At 40.4% G+C, this 17,326-nt stretch overlaps 1 protein-coding gene across 3 annotated transcripts in view; it reads left to right on the forward strand.

Annotated features, from left to right (window-relative positions):
• The first annotated feature begins 5,976 nt into the window (after positions 1-5,976).
• The window catches only part of LOC102449075 (complement factor H-related protein 5-like), a 42,118-nt gene continuing 30,768 nt past the window's right edge, over positions 5,977-17,326 (forward strand). The window contains exons 1-5 of one of the 3 annotated variants that reach the window (XM_075936703.1): positions 5,977-6,281; positions 10,193-10,369; positions 12,801-12,989; positions 13,142-13,324; positions 17,015-17,218. In XM_075936703.1, the coding sequence (XP_075792818.1) occupies positions 6,029-6,281; positions 10,193-10,369; positions 12,801-12,989; positions 13,142-13,324; positions 17,015-17,218 (1,006 nt within the window). In that variant the 5' untranslated portion in view covers positions 5,977-6,028. Of the gene's footprint in view, positions 6,282-8,911; positions 9,058-10,192; positions 10,370-12,800; positions 12,990-13,141; positions 13,325-17,014; positions 17,219-17,326 lie in introns of those variants that run through there. The other 2 variants (XM_006110178.4, XM_075936704.1) reach the window with 2 other exon arrangements.

Raw genomic sequence — 17,326 nt, forward strand, 5'->3', positions numbered from 1 at the left:
ACCAGTAAGTGTGTACAGGGCCAGACAGGTGGATGCACCACCATTGTATATTCTTTAAGAGCAAGGGACTGCAGCAAGGGGTGGATAGGTTTTCCCCAACCAAACAACATCACCACTGGGATACTCAGGATCTCCTTTTATGGCAAGACCATCAGGCACCCAGGCACACCTGTAAGTGTGACCTGCTCCCGAGTAACCCGGGGAGGAACAATGGGGTTACAGTGGGTTTTGTTGTTTTGTTGTAGTCTTATTGGTGCCTGGTGGAGAGCTACAAGGTGAGTGAAGTGATATATTTAATTGGATCAAATAAGGTTGGACTGAGACAACTTTTGAAACTCGTCAGAACTATTCTCCAGATTTATGAAATTGAAAAGGGCTAATGTCTCACCACAAAAGCTATTCCAAAATTTTAAAAATTCAAGATGTTACCTTTCCCACCTTGTCGCTCGGTTCACGTTTTAACAGCTTTAAAGCTTGAACTCTTTGAATCTCAACTTTGTCGGTCATTAAAAAATTATCAGACCTCCAGCCATAATTTCCCAATAACTGTGAAAATTATAAAAAGACAAAAGCTTAAAACATATTACACGTAGTTATAAAACATAAGCCTTTTTATAAGCCAGAGCAACAAGAGTAAAGTATTGAAGAGGGGATGAGTGGATGGGGCAGAGCCTATATTCCTAACTGCAAGTTACAAGAATCACAAATTGCTTCGGATTCTCACACTAGGAACCCACTGACTTCCAGAGTATGAAGAAGGTTTGCAGGTTAAGATGGGAACAAATAAACTTTCCTTATTCTTAATCTTGGTGCAAGAACAACACTGCTCAAAAACAGATTTAACAAAGCCCCCTGACCTGAGAAATTTCAGCGTAGTGATAAGTACAACTTGTAGTGGAAACATAAACAAGGCCTAAGGGTGTGGACTGATCATCAAGAATGGAATGGAAGATAAATGTGTTTCAGCCTCCAGCTGGACATCACCCACTGTGATTCATTTCCCACAGGGGAGAGCTGATTTCAGTAACACTTATCTTCTCTGCACCCACCCATCTCACTCACATTGAGGAAGCAGCCAGCAGCAGCTTCCCTCCTCCCCCAAAAAATTGAGGATCATTGTGCTTGTTGATTGTTTTTGTTTTAATTTGCCATGATTGGATGCTTGCGCATGCAGCTGTGCTTTAGCAAATCAGAATGCTGGCTTGCACAACCATCCATGGGGTGACAAAAGAGGAGAGTAACTAAGTGCTTACGGAAATGGTAGTGGAGTAAAATGTACAATATTTTCTAAAAATACCTACTTGAGTAAAAGTCGAAGTATCACAAAAATAAATTACTTGAGTAAAGTACAAATACCGAAAAATGTACTTGAGTAGTGTAACGAAGTATTTCTGAGGGTGGCAGAGTAATGTCTCTCAAGCTTGAGTACAGTCAGTGAAATTCATTTTTCAATTTTTGGACAAATTGCTGAATGTGAAGGCAGACTTGGAACTGAGCAGAGAAATTGCCTCCTGATGTTTGTTTGTTTTACTTTCAGAGAATCAGGACTATTTACATCCTTTGCTTATAGAAAACCTGACTCTATCCCTAATTTCTGTTCTTAACACAGCCAGCACAGTGGAAGCCCATGTATAATGGCTAACCACTCTGCCCAAAATAAGGTACATCAAAGATGGTCAAAAGAAATATAAACAAGACCTGAAACAGGATTTGAGATTTCACAAAGGAAATTAACATTGGGGGGGTTTCCTATAACGGTATGAGACATGGTTTGTCATCTGAGATAAAATATTTGTTGGGGGCAGCAACTACAATGTCTCTAGGTGATTGAGAAGATTGAAAAATCCACACTCCCAGTGTGGAATGGACGGATAAAGTAAGTGACTAGAAGTCTGCTCCTCATGGATAGGTTTCCCAGGAATTCAGGGAGATCATGAAAACTTTCCCCAATAAGGATCCCCAGTATGGATCTTCTTAACAGTTACAAGAAGGACTGAAGGAGCTACAAAATCAGCTTCAGAAGGAAAGGAAATGAAGGTACACTGCATGGACATCAGCTGCCTGAATAAAGAATTCAACCTGTTTCTATAGCACCCATCATAAAGATGCTCCTGTATATTTTTAAACCTGAAATTCCCCCAATAAAATTCCTCCTCTTACACTTTCTGGTTGCCAAAACTTCCTTGCTTCTATTCTTCATCTGCTCTTGCTCTTGAAACACCATTTCTCATTCCATTTTATTCAAATCAGGCTCATTCTCACTTATCCTTAAGTTTACCTGACAGTACACGAGACAGGTACTGTCTCAGTTTTTTGTAACCAATGGTGCATGACTTCATAGTGGAGATAGCCCAGTGCAGACAGAATCTTTGGTGAATTTAGTTGTCTAACTTGAACAACTAAAGGGCAGGGGAAAAGCTGAAAGGTGCGGAGGAGCACATAGATAGGATAGAGATTTCTTAGGGGAGGATCTATTAATAGAAATGCTCTATGTTCTAGTCAGGAGGAGAGGTAGGAAGTATGGGTCGGATCAGATCAGACGAGACACAATCAAATAGCACATCAGGAGATGGCAGACAGATGGCAGTGACAAATTATTTAATGCTTATACACAAATGCTAGAAGTCTAAATAGTAAAATGGGTGAACTAGAGTGCCTAATTTTAAAGGAGGATATTGCTATAATAGGCATCATGGAAACTTGGTGGAATGAGGACAATCAATGGGACACAGTCATACCAGGGTACAAAATATAACAGAAGGACAGAACAAGTTGTCCTGGTGAGGGACTGGCATTGTACGTGAAAGAAAATGTAGAATCAAATGAAGTAAAAATCTGAAATGATCCAAAATGTTCCATAGAATCTCTGTGAATAGTAATTCTATGCTCCAATAATAAGAATATAGTATTAGGGATATATTATCGACAACCTGATAAGGACAGTGATAGTGACTATGGAATGCTAAGGGAAATTAGAGGCTATTAAAATAAAAAACTCAGTAATAGTGGGGGATTTTAACTATCCCCATATTGACATAGGTACATGTACCAATTTCTTGATACCTTAAATGACTGCTTTTTGGAGCAGCTGGTTCTGGAATCCAAAAGGAGATAGGACGAAATCAAGAATAGCCTAAGTGTAACACAGGATCTGGTTCAAGAGGAAAATATAACTGGACAGCTTGGAAAGAGTGACAATAATGTAATAAAATTTAACATCCCTATGGCGAGAAAAACACCTCAGCAGCCCAACACGGTAGCATTTAATTTCAGAAAGGGGGAACTACACAAAAATGAGGAAGTTAAACAGAAATTAAAAGGTACAGTAACAAAAGTAAAATCTCTGCAAGCTACATGGAAACCTTTCAAAGACACTATTATAGAGGCCCAATATAAATGTATACCCCAAATTAAAAAACACAGTAAGAGAACCAAAGAAAGTGCTACTGTGGTTTAAAAACCAAATCAAAGAAGCAGTGACAGAGAAAAAGACATCTTTTAAAGAATGGAAGTCAAATCCTAGTGAGGAAAATAGAAAAGAGCATAATTTTTGTCAAATTAAGTATAAAAAAATAATAAGAAAAGGCAAAAAGGAGTTTGAAGAACAGCTAGCTAAAAACTCCAAAAGCAGTATCAAAATGTTTTTTAAGTACATCAGAAGCCGGAACTTGGCTTAGCACCCAGTGGGGCCCTTGAACGATCGAAATACTAAAGGAGCACTCAAAGATGATAAAGTCATTGCGGAGAAACTTAAATGAATTATTTGCTTCAGTCTTCAAGGCTGAGGATATTGGAGAGATTCCTAAACCTGAGCCATTCTTTTTAGGTGACAAATCTGAGGAATTGTCCCAGATTGAGGTGTCATTAAAGGAAGTTTTGGAATAAATTGATAAACTTAACCATAAGTCAAAGGGACCAGATGGCATTCACCCAAGAGTCTGAAACTACTGAAATGGGATATTGCAGAACTATAGTTGATAACCTATCCTTTAAATCAACTTCCATATCTAATAACTTGAAGATCGCTAACATGACACCAATATTTAAAAAGGGTGATCCTGGAAAGAGGTGATCCTGGAAATTACAGACTGGTAAGTCTAACGTCAGTACTGGGTAAATTAATTGAAACTATAGTAAAGAATAAAATTGTCAGACACATAAACATAATTTGTTGAGGAAAAAGTCAACATAGTTTCTGTCAAGGGAAATTATGCCATACCCATCTGCTAGAGTTCTTTGAGGGGGTCAACAAACATGTGGACAAGGTGGAGCCAGTGGATATAGTATACTTAAATTTCCAGAAAGCCTTTGACAAGGTCCCTCACCAAAGTCTCTTCAGTAAAATAAGTTATCATGGGATAAGAGGGAAGGTACTTTCATGAACTGATAACTGGTTAAAAGATAGGAAACAAAGGGTAAGAATAAATAGTAAGTTTTCTAAGTGTAGAGAAGTAACTAATGGGGTCCCCCGAGGGTCTGTCCTGGGACCAATCCTATTCAACTGATTTATAAATGATCTAGAGAAAGGGGTCAACAATTAGCAGATGATACCAAACTGCTCAAGATAGTTAAGACCAAAGCAGATTGTGAAGATCTTCAAAAAGATCTCACCAAACTGAGTGATTGGGCAAGAGAATGGCAAATGAAATTTTCATGTTGCTAACTGTAAAGTAATACACCGTGGAATAAATAATCCCAACTATACATACACAATATGATGGAGACTAATTTGGCTACAACCAGTGCTTTTTTTTTGTAAGAAAAAAAAGTGCCGGTACTGTGGGGAAAGCTTGTTGAGCAAAAAAACAAGTTGGGCTTGTTGGGCTGGGAAAATAGGTGATGGCACACCATTCTGGGCAGTACTGTCACAAGAAAAGCACTGGCTACAACAACTCAAGGGAGAGATCTTAGAGTTACTGTGGATAGTTCTCTGAAAACATCCACAGTGTGTGCAGCAGCAGTCAAAAAAGGAAATAGAATGTTAGGAATCATTTAAAAAGTGATAGGGAGTCCCTAGCCTCTGTCTAGAAATGGGTGCCTCTGGGGCATCTGGTATTGGCCACTGTCGGCAGACAGGATACTGGGCTAAATGAACCTTTGGTCTGACCCAGTATAGCTGTTTTTATGTTCTTAACAAGTCTCTTCTGAGCATGTAGGAATTGTGATGTTTTGAAGTATTATTAGATATGTCATGGATTCCCACACAGAGTTAGCTTTCTTTCTTTCTTTCTTTCTTTCTTTCTTTCTTTCTTTCTTTCTTTCTTTCTTTCTTTCTTTCTTTCTTTCTTTCTTTCTTTCTTTCTTTCTTTCTTTCTTTCTTTCTTTCTTTCTTTCTTTCTTTCTTTCTTTCTTTCTTTCTTCTGCAATTAGACTGGAGAGAATACTAGAAAGTGTAATATAGGGAATAACTTTACATTACTAGGGGGGATTCTAGGGGATCATATATGTCTTTCCTTCATTTTAGCCTATGAATATGAATATGTAATGAGTATTAATAGACTTTAACTGTTGCTAGGCAGTTCCTCCAAAACGAGATTTACCGGAATAAGCTCCTCCTCACTCTATAAACCAAAGTTCTGTGTGTCCTGTGAGATCAATGACTGATAAATAGTAAACCTTGCACAATACCACTGGCAAATGTGATCTCAGCTTTGGGCTTCACAAGAGTTTCTCTGCCAGTTAGTATGAGGTAAGTGATTAAAAAATAAAGTGTAATGTAAACACTGCCCAAATGTTGCTCCAGGCTTCTGGTTTGCTCAATAGATCAACCTGCATTCCATTTCTAGCACAGCGATAACCTTGGTGTTCTATTCATGGTTCCTGCCAGCCCACCTCCTTTTGGTGCTGCCTTTGAGGAGGGAAGAGCACTGGTACTCACTGGTCGTCTCACCTTCAGAGAGGGGGTGACCCAGCAAATGGCTGATCAAAACTTGTGGCATGCGCAAAACAAGGGGTGGGTCATAGAGTTGGGAAATGATGTGCAGGGAAACCTCTGTTTAAGGAGAGCACTGAGAAACAAACATGCAACATGTACTGTATTCACGATGGACTTTACATCTGTTATCTCTGGAATCTGATGTTGCAAGAGAAGAGGTGGGGAGTGCAACCGGAGGGAGTAGAAAGGAAAAGCAGTCTTCATTTGTGGCGGACAGGATCGAGAAAACAGCAGAACTCTCTGTCAGGCATTACCAGTGCTGGGTGTATTTTATCCAGAAGAAACATGACTTTGCTGAGATGTATCGTTGCTCAGATACTGTGGGCATTCTATGCTATGGGAGAAGGTAAGATGCAAAATAAATTAAAGGACCCTCAGTCCCATTTTACTAGAGTACAGATTCATGGAACATAATAAATAGGGATATTAGTGATAAATGGAGGAGAGTGAATGAGAACATTGAGATGAGAGATGGAAGGTTAGTTATGAAGCCTTACTTTTGTGTTGTTCTAGAGACTATTCACTGTATCTACTGCCTAATAAAACAAGGCTAAGTGAATACCTCAAAATAATTCAGAGAGAGTCCCAATGTAAAAGTATGTCCCTAGTTCTTCTTTGTATGTTATCACAGTAATCTTGGCCACTAGTACAGTTTACTAAGGCACTCAAATATGTTTTCTGTGTTTCTGAATTCAACAGAATTCATGTTTGTTTAGCAATTGTTTTCTTTTCATCCTACTCCTAGGCTACGTCTAGACTGGCCCCTTCTCCGGAAGAGGCATGCAAAGCAGGCAAGTCAGAATAGGGAAATCCGCGGGGGATTTAAATATCCCCCGCGGGATTTAAATAAACATGGCCGCCGCTTTTTTTCCGGCTTGGGGAAAAGCCGGAAAAGAGCGTCTAGACTGGCGCGATCCTCCGGAATAAAGCCCTTTTCTGGAGGATCTCTTATTCCTACTTGCAAGAGAAGGGGCTAGTCCGGAGAAGGGGCCAGTCTAGACGTAGCCATAGTGTAATGTTATGCTGATTGTAGAAATTATGGTATGTAGGCCTGATATAAGGAATAGATACTTTAGAAATACCAATAAATGGTGCATTGAGCTCTGTAGAGAAGGGTACATTTCATTTTTGACACTAGATGTTCTGGGTATGTCTATACTACAGTGCTTTTTTTTAAAAACGGGTATTTTTCTGAAAAAGCTTTAATTACATCCGCACTGCAATTGTGTTCTTCTGAAACAAAATCAAAAGAACAGAGGGGGTTTTCTGACATTGGTAATCCTCATTCTATGAGGAAGAAGTGTTTTTCTGAAAGATTTCTTTTGGAAAAAGGCAGGTGTGGATGGGGAAGAGGGAGTACTTTCAAAAGAAGAGGAACGAGAAAAAGCACAGGTGCCCTGGTGGCCACTCCATTGATACTAATCACAACTTAAATGCAAGATAGGGTCCATTCAATGCAGATAGCTTTTTCGATGCACTTTGGCAGTGTGGATGCTCTCTTTTGGAAGAAGTTTTTCAGGAAGATCTCTTCTGGAAAAACTTCTGAAAGAAGCCTGCAATTTAAACATAGCCTATGAGTTCTTTTCCATGACATCATGCAATGAACTAGCCAGGAGGGGATGACTTTCTGGGAGACTGGGTTAATATTTTTGATACAATGAGGGAGCCATTTGAACCATAACTTTTAATTCAGCACAGGCCGTTTTTGCTCAAAGAATCCATGGTAACTAAATCGCTCTGTAGTTCAGTGCCTTTCCTTCTGGAAGATATACATTTCTTCACACATGCACATCTAGATAACTGGATTCCATGTACACTAAAATCTGCATAGAATATGGCATGAGGTGCCTGCACCCTATGCTGTGATCAGTTGTTTATAATTTCACTGTCTCAGCTAATTGTTTGTATGTTAGGAGACATTAATTCCTCAGTAAGAATCAAGAGTATGTAGAGCTTGAGTTTTTAGATCTGTACTGGGTTTGCTTTATTAAAATCTTAAATTTGTTAATGAGGTCACTTATTTTGTATTGAGTAATGAAAACAGTTGATCAGACTTTGGTCGAAGTTCCCCAAAGAAATTCACACTGAGTTTTACTTACATGAACAGATTGTGTTTGTGTTATGAAGGAAATATTAACATTGAGAAATAACAAATCGTGATATTAATTGGTATGTTAATTCAGTAAAAATATGAACAGCTACAATCATCTAAATGCTTGAATCAAAACATGGCAATCTCAGCCTTACGACCATTGAATTTTATTTGTAGCAGTTTCCTTTACATTCAAATGGTCAAACCAAAGGGCTAAGGTGAAGGCTCTGCTCTTGTAAGTAGAGCCCATACAAAAGCCTTAAATTAAGAGGAGCAACCGATGGGGTGACAAATATAAGTAGGGCAAGACAAAAATGCCTACAGCATCACCATTTACAGGTTTAGGTGAGTGATTCGTGCATGTTAGGGTTAGATGATCAAATAATGTATCTATCTGGGCTGAGATTGCCAAAATCCCCTAAGATTTTAGATGTGCAATACTCACTGAAATTAATAATTGTTGCATTAAAAAGCCTTCGCCTGAGCTTACTTGATTTTACACATGCATTTTCTAAAAATACACTAACTGTAAGGTCTAAAGTTTTAAACTGCAACTCATCATAATCTTTGTCAAACCTTGCAACTTGCTGTAATCTTTGTAAAACTTTGTAATCTTTGTAACTTTCAGAAACATACTGAAAGCTGCAATTTTGTAAACTTTGTAACTCTCAGCCACCTTGCTTGTAACTTGCTCTAAACTGCATTATCCCCTGAGTGAATGGAGAGAGAGTGTGAGTGTGTTTTTGAAGTTACAAAGCAAGATTGGAACACATGGTGATGAGTCATCACAGACTAATGCTTTGCTGGATAAAGGGAAGTGATGACAAAGTGAATGAGTCACAGGAGCCATTCAGACACAATATAAGGAGGGGGCCACATGTGAGACTCCTCTCTCTTTCTTCCCCTGCTCCTGAGAAACTCTGCTCTACAGCCACTGTCTCTCCTCCTGACAAGCTTCCTGAGCTATGATCAGCAGACAGACCCTCCAGAACCAACATGCCTTGGTTCCTTCTGCAACCCATATGCCTGTGTAAGTGTGTGAGTACCTGAGGGGAGGAATGAATGTGTGTGAATGAGTGCATGAATGCAGGTTTGTGTGCACTTGTTTGTTTGTGTGTGTATGTGTGTGTGTGTGAGAGAGAGAGAGCTCTGTATCTTCTTTAGTTTAAACCTTTGGTAGCAGCTCTATCCCCTTTCATTTAAACCTTTGGGGGCAGCTCTATTTTTGTAGTGCGTATAGTGGAGTGCTAATTCCTCAAACAATAAACCCATACTAGTGTAAACCTGGGTGGTCTCTAGTGGGATTTTTTTGGGGGTAACATAACAGTTCTCATTCATCTTTTAGGTGTCTTTGAATATTTCTGTCATAATCTGTTTGGTTAACATTTGACCAGACCTCAGCATTTTTCAGTCAATGGAGCTAGATTTCCCAGAATTTGAGTGTGTTGGTGAGGGATTGCTGAGGGATTGCTGAGGGATTTCTTTTCTAAAAGACTTAGCAAAATGGTAGTTGAGAACACTGGTGAATTGACCTCTAGATTCCAAGTACATGTGCAGGTTTGGACCTAATGCATCTAAAATCAAATATAGAAATAATTAAAAACAGGGCTCATAATAAATACTTAAGTTGACTAGTCTAGATTAGACAGAATTGTTTTCAATGCAGACTTTGCAGGGTTTTTTTAGATTTCAGTGGGAAGGGTTCTGATATTTGGACAATTTTCAGACTCCTACCCTGCAAACTGGAATATCTGATTTCAACAGTAGCCTTTGTCTACTTTTCTCTGTAGTACTCCCTCCCCTTTCCCAGAGCCCTAGGATATATTTTAGATTTGCATGCATTGACCAGTGTGGCTGTGACAAGATTTACAGGTTTTTACAGTTTATCATTTCACCAACATGGAATAGGTTTTTAAGTAGGAAAAGATGTCCTAAATTAATTCTTTTTTACCTCTTTCAGTGGAGGTTTATTTAGATAAATAAAGGGGGAAAGATAAAGGTATCATATTTTAGCTAAAATTAATCTTCTGGAAACATTTATTCAATCTAAAATTTACCTGAGCACTGCTGTGCAAGCCAACAAAATAGGCGGAGACACTTTTTCAGCTGCTTATATTCCCAAACTGCACCTCTAATGAATAATGTTGCGTGTTTGGTTTGTTTAGTGCCAGTATGTGAACAGCCACCTGATGTTGATTTTGGCAATGTTATTAGTGGTGAGAAACTGCAGTATGTGGAGAGTGACACAGTGCAGTATGGCTGCAACCCTGGATACACACTGGGAGGATCACAATGGATAAAGTGCAATGGGAGAAACTGGACACCACCTCCAACATGTCTGGGTAAAAAGAAATTTGAATTTTTATTGTATTTCCCAAAGCTGAGGTGAATTTATGTAGTGTCACTCAGAGGCCAGAGGAATTCTTTGTTTTTCCAGTATTGCAGGAATGTGGTTGGTGTGCCATTACCATTGGTATCACAGTGCATTCTGACACAGGTATCTGTCAAGGAAGAAACCAAGTTATGTATTTAATTTCTGTCACTGGATTTTATAGCATTGTCTTGCCAGTGGGTTCACTGTGTTATCACTTAGCATATACATTAACATTCTAATGACTGTTGTAGCCAGACGTGAACCCCCATTTTAACATCCATCTTTGTCTGCTTGAAACCATGCAGGAAAACAGCATATTCTTGGAGCAGGAGATTTAGATATGCTGGCTCAGTGACCATGACCAACTGTAAGCAGAGATAGGAGGGTGGTCAAACTAATTGTTGACCAAGAGGCTGTACATCGTGCCCTTGACTTAACCCATATTGATACGAACACACAACCGTCCACAGGGGGAGGAATCTCCCGCCCAACAAGAACATCCGGCACTCCTAATTTAGCTATCTTCCTCTCTTACAAGTGTAAATTAACTTGAAACTTGCTTGTTAGAACTGGCGCCACAAAACGGACCAGTAAAATTTGGCCTCTTAAGATAAGAAAGAGAATACGGGCCCCCAGGGGTATAAAGATGAGTCCAGCAGCACACTGACTTTGTGTGTCAATCTACCACCTATCTGCTGGTCGGGTTTGGTGTTTGACCTCCCGAGGTTCCAGAGGGGATGCCCACCTCGTATTCGTCTTTCCGAGGAATTGAGAGACCGGTCCTGGCCTGACACGCTGGAGTCGAGAGGCACAGAAGGGGGTAAAAATTGTACCTGGTGTGGTCCTTTGTTTAAGTATATATACATAGTGTTAGAGCTCTTTAAAGATTAAGCTGTCATTTGGTACCATTATTTCTATTTTCTATCTTTACCTTTTCCTGTAACCACTTTTTAAGATCTATATATATATTTTGCTAGCAATTAAGAAATAGAGCAATAGCCATTGTAACCATATGATTTATAAATTCCTTTAATAAACCTGTAACTGTTTAAGTTTTAACCTGACTCCTTCAGTTGCTGTAATAGAACCAAGCACAATTTAAAAGAACTTCAGCCGGTCATAAAGGGACAGACATAGGGAGAGCTTGGGCATTTGGATCTGTGTCAACTCCCAGGTGACAAGATCCGTTGGGGCACCTTTCCAGCTTTTCCCAGGCTGCCCGCTGCGGAAGGAACTTTGTGTTCTAGCAGCTAAAATCTAAGGTGTGATAAGCTCTTCCTACACACTGGGGCGTCTGTTAGCCTGTTTGGCTACCCTCTGCGCCGGGACCTCGGTCCTAGCAGTAAAGTCATGGACGTTAAACTCTCGGGGCTCCTTTCAGCCTTCTGGGCTGCCCGCTGCGACGAGACTTCATGTCTTAGCAGTCAAAGACTTAGGAGACATACCCCCACACACTGCCCTGACCGTCGGCTGACAACTGTGGAGTCATCTTCATTCCTTATTCCTGGAGCAGATTTCCTCCTTCAAATTCCTTCACACAATTCGCCTCTTGGGGCTTGATTTCCCTCGCTCCCAGTAATCTATGTTCAGACGTTCCCTCCTCCAGTTCTTAGGACAATTTATAAATAGTAATTTGAAATCTTTGGCAATTAAAAAAATTAGAAAGCCTAATAACTTAATGTAACAAGGCAAACCTTTAAACCACTGCTTTCCTCTCCCACATACACCTTCCAAGACATGTAAATCTTTATACTTGAGTTGTGTATATTTGACTGAGCCTTTACAACTAAAATTCTTGGTTATAAATTTAACTCATGTGGCACATTTTCACTAGTAAAATGAAACCCAAGAAAAGTGATCCATCAAGGAACTAATAAAAATGAGTCAACAGAAATGATCTCCTGATAAAAATGAAACAGAATTGGATTCAGTATATATTGAGGTGCTTATGGATAAACTCCCGATAAAAGTAACTGCTTAATAAAGGTGGTCATTTTAGAGCGGTCATTTGAATTTACCTTTGCATTTTCTTCTGTGACTTCTCCAGTAACTTCAGTTCCAAATGTTCAATCAGCAACAGCTACTTTGCAGACAACACGTCATCATCTCCCTTTTACCGTTGTTTGAAAAATGTTAGGTGTATCCAATGAAAGCAGGATTAGGTCCCATATCTAATGCAGACTCATGAAATTAATAATGAGATTTAGGTAATGGATTATTTTGGTATGTGACATAATTGCTTTCTGAGGCCACAGCATACAGGAGATTCTTATTATGGTGAAAGATTAAAAATAAAAAAGTTTTAATTTTATGTAATCTGATTTTGATTTTTGGGACTGATTAACTTAAAGGTTTGTGATGAGTAATATGTTGCTTTAATTTTTCCTGTTTTCATTTAGCACCATGCACTATCACAAAACAGCAGCTTGAGGAGAAAAAACTGCTTCTGCCTAGTGGCCGTAGACGTACAGTAATGATTCTAAATGATCAAGTTGTGGAATTTTCTTGCAGTGAAGGATATGTCCTCATGGTGCCCTCAAACAGGAAGTGTTCTGATGGGCACATGGATTTTCCATTGTGTATCTCTGGTAAGTATGGTAATTTGCAGACACTGTCTATAGATCACATGAAATGAAGGGAAGATAATGAAGAAAATCTCATCCAAAGTAACCTTAAGGGGAAGCAAGCAATGTTTGTGCATCGTGTTATTTTTGTTTTGTTTTGTTTTGTTTTTGATTAGAGGCAGGAAAGAAATGTGGACGCTCTCCTGTTGTTGCTAATGGAGATATAACTACTTTTGCCCAAAAAGAGTACACCTCAGGCTCTTTTGTGGAGTACACATGTCAAAAGCTTTATTCATTGAGAGGGCAAAATAAATCTTTCTGCGACAATGGAAACTGGACAGAAATACCAGTTTGTGAGGGTAAGATGATGTTTTCTAAAACAAAGCCTATGTTTTTTTCAATGTTTCTAACTGTAAGTATACCTGATAGTAGGTAAAGATGCTTCACTATTCAAATACAATTTTTGTTGTCGTATTGTTTTGTAACAGTATTTTGAACTCGGGAATGCAGAGATTTTATTGTTAGAAATCTAAATATTTCTCACGGGAGTTCAAAACCCATTGAATTTGTTTTTGATTTTGCATTTCCTTGAAATTCAGCATTTCATGAACATTCAATGTAATTTCAAAGTATAAAATTCAAACTAATAAAAGGAAATACACATAGTTAGATGGGACAACTGATTGACATTGGAAATGGTTGAGGCCAAGAAGTTATCAAGAGGGATTCAGTGTTTATATGGACTATATTAATATCATGATTAATGCAGATAAATATATTTGGAAACAATGATTAGCCTCATGTTTCAGAGTTAATAGTTTGTAATGACTAGACATCAAGTTGAAATCCAGTATAAAATGGTGGATGGCAGTTTATACCATTTCTGCCTGCCTCAGGGCTCTTGCACTTTCCTGTTGATTTGATCTAGACTGGCAAATCCAAGTTCCTGGTCAGATCAACTTTCTATTACTAATATCAAAACAAATTTGTGATTATTGGGAAAGCTAAGTAATGTCGTCTTCAGCATTTGTTCGTGACAATCTGGATAGTTTTCTCCCATCCGACACCAATAACACCACTTAAACCTCATTGGGGTGAAATTAATTCCTGTGCACAAAGATGGGAACCACTTACATTATACTAGATGGGTCTTAAGTAAGATGGAAGTGGTGTATTGGATTCTACCCAGGGGCAAATTACCCTCTAGGGGTACGTCTACACTGTGGTGGTGGTGGGGGAGGGGATGGGTAAAAAAAGGTATGCAAATTGCACTTGCATTTGCATACCTTCTTCCATTTTTTTTAAAAAGAGGATTTTCTGATATTTGGCCCATCTACACAGGGCCAAATGTCGGGGGAAAAACCCTCTTTCGAAAGCCCCCTTATTCCTTGTAAAACAAGGTTTACAGGGACTTTTGAAAGAGGGTTTTTTCCCGGCATTTGGCCCCATGTAGACAGGACAAATACCGGAAAATCCTTTTCCAGAAAAATGGAAGAAGTTATGCAAATGCGAACACAATTTGGATACCTTCTTCAAAACCCCTCCCCCCCCCCCAGTGTAGCCGTACGCTAGGTAAGGAAAGGTACATGCACAGAGACAGGATTCTACTTAAGTTCTTATCCTGTACCATCACTCTGGAACCCTACTGGCAAGGATACAGTGTGACACTCTCAGGAACAGGAAGGCTTTATACAGGCCTCTTTGGCGAAGTCTGAAGTGTGGCTAATCTTAGATCAGTGGTTGCCAGCTCATTGATAGTGACTGACTGGTCAAGCCTGGAACCTCTCCCAGCCAATTGCAATCTCTGTCAGTAAGGCAGGCTTGCTGCTAAGCAGAGCACACATGGCCAGCAGCATGTGTTCAAGTTCTCCTTCCCTTTCCTCTCCCCACACCCTGCAATTTTATTTCCTTTTGCAGTTGTTCCTAGGAGAGACCCTCCTGCACAGGGAGGGAGCGCGGGCACTGATGTCAGGGTGTCCCTCTGCCTCTGTACCCCACCTCCACAGAATGGGAAAGAGTGAGGCCAGCCTGACTGCCTTGGACTGTGAGCACTTCCTGAGTATGGAAGACGTGCTGCATTTTTTAAAAGAGACAATGTACTCTTTCTGAGATTTCCTCATTAGCCGGCTCACACAGTGTCTCCCTTTCTTTCTTTCTTATGGGCATAAACTCTGGCTCTCTGAGGCTGTGTCTAGACTGCAGCCTTCTTTCGAAAGAGGCTCTTTCGAAAGCATCTTTCGAAAGAGCCTCTTTCGAAAGATCGCGTCTAGACTGCAGGCGGATCTTTCGATAGAGGAAATCCGCTTTTTCGAAAGAGAGCACCCAGCAAGTCTGGATGCTCTCTTTCGAAGACGGCCTCTTTACATTGAAGAACGCCTTCCTTCGAAAGAGGAACTTTCGAAGGAAGGCGTTCTTCCTCGTGAAACGAGGTTTACCGCCATCGAAAGAAAAGCCGCGTTCTTTCGAAATAATTTCGAAAGAACGCGGCTTGAGTCTGGATGCAGGGGAAGTTCTTTCGAAAAAAGGGTACTTTTTTCGAAAGAACCCCTGAGTGTGGACACGGCCTGACTCTCTCTCTCTCTCCCTTCCTTCTCCCTGCCCCTGACTCCAGCGCTGCACAGCAGGGGACAAAACACAGCCTGGGTCAGGTCAGGACTCGGAGCCACGTATGTGTGTCTCCTCTGAGTGTTAGTGACATTGCACTCTTCCTAAGATTCCCCAACACACTCACTCACTCACACACACTCTCTATCTGGGTTACACATACTGCCTCTTTCACATACACCTCCCAATACATACTTGTGTTGTTGTTACTGCTTGGTGCTTCCTGCATTCCTGCACATTTCTGAACATTCTCTGTAACTGTAGTGCCATGTTTTGACTGACCTATGCATTTAATCATTTTTATTTACCTTACATTTTAAATATTTGAGTCGTGAGTTCCAAAATGCCCGACATGTCCTGACAGGAGTTGTTTATCTCTAGCTATAGTCTATGGAGAGTTTTTTGTTTCTACTGGTGATGCCCATTGTCTGGGAATGGGGAACTGAGGGGGTAGTGCCAGAACAGAGAGGGAACGCTCCCCACTCCCACCCCCGGGGTCAAATGTGCATGTTCCAGGAGCAGCATGGGGCTAGGGCAGGCAGGAAACATCCCAATGTCCAGCCCCCTCCTGCATCTCATATCCTCTACCCCAGACCTTCCTCTCAGAGCCATCACCCTCCATCCCTACTCCGTCCCAGCCCTTATCCCCCTCTCAGAACCAGCACCCTCCACCTCCTTTTGCTCCCCAACACTCTGCCCAGTTCAGAGTCCCCTCTTGTAACCAAACTTCCTTCTAGAGCTTGCACCCCAAACAACTCCCAAACCCCTGCCCCAGCTCAGTGAAAGTGAGTGAGGGTCAGGGGCTGGCCTTACCATGAGGCAAACTGAGGTGGCCACCTCAGGTGCCAGACTGTGGGGGGTGCCACTAGGACCCAGAGTGTAGAAAATAGTGTCTGCTCCTGGTGCATATGTATTCTTTCTGCTCTAGATGCACAGAAATGGTGGAGTGTTGTGCTGGAGGAACGAGGGCACAAGAGAGGTAACAGGCAGGCAGGAGAAAAGGTGCCAAAATGTTGTGGGAGGGCCCTGGTGAGGGTGGGGGAGAGCAAGCAATGGTGAAAGGGTGGTGGATGGAGTGATCTGAACAGGACAGGCTTTTGAGGAAAAGGTGGTGCCTCGGGGAAAGGGCGGGATAGATCCTGGGTTGCACTTAAATTAAAAAAGTGCTCTTGGGCACAAAAAAGTTGGAGACCACTGTATTAGATTGGGCTGTTTGACCATGGCATTGTCTTCCCCATTTTAAAAATTTTACTTTGAGCCAATCCTAACCTCTGACTTTGCTTCCATTTAAGCAATGTGCTTAATTACGTGACTACGGCTCTTGCATTGGCCAGAAGGAAAACATAATAATTTAAAATGTGATCTTACCTTCAAAGTTTAATTTGGCTCATCATACCACAATAACAATATGTATATGATTAGATTACTGTTTGTTTTTTTCCTAGAGCCATGTATTATCTCTCAGGAAGAAATGCAAAACCATGGTATAGAACTGACTGAGACATACAATGGAAAACCATACATACAGCACCGCGATTTTGTTGTGTTTAATTGCAAATCAGGATACGTACCCCAGGAATTTTTAGCTCTTTCCAATTTTACTGTGCAGTGTAATTCAGGCAATATTGTGTATCCCCACTGCAATAAAGGTATGCATTCTTCATTACATGACTATTCCTTGAGATATTTTGAACAAATTTGGAACTGAAGATCAGTACTTCATAGGCTTTTATTTGATAAATGCAGAAAAAAGTCAC

The sequence above is a fragment of the Pelodiscus sinensis genome, chromosome 9, assembly GCF_049634645.1.
Source record: "Pelodiscus sinensis isolate JC-2024 chromosome 9, ASM4963464v1, whole genome shotgun sequence".
NCBI lineage: Eukaryota > Metazoa > Chordata > Testudines > Trionychidae > Pelodiscus > Pelodiscus sinensis.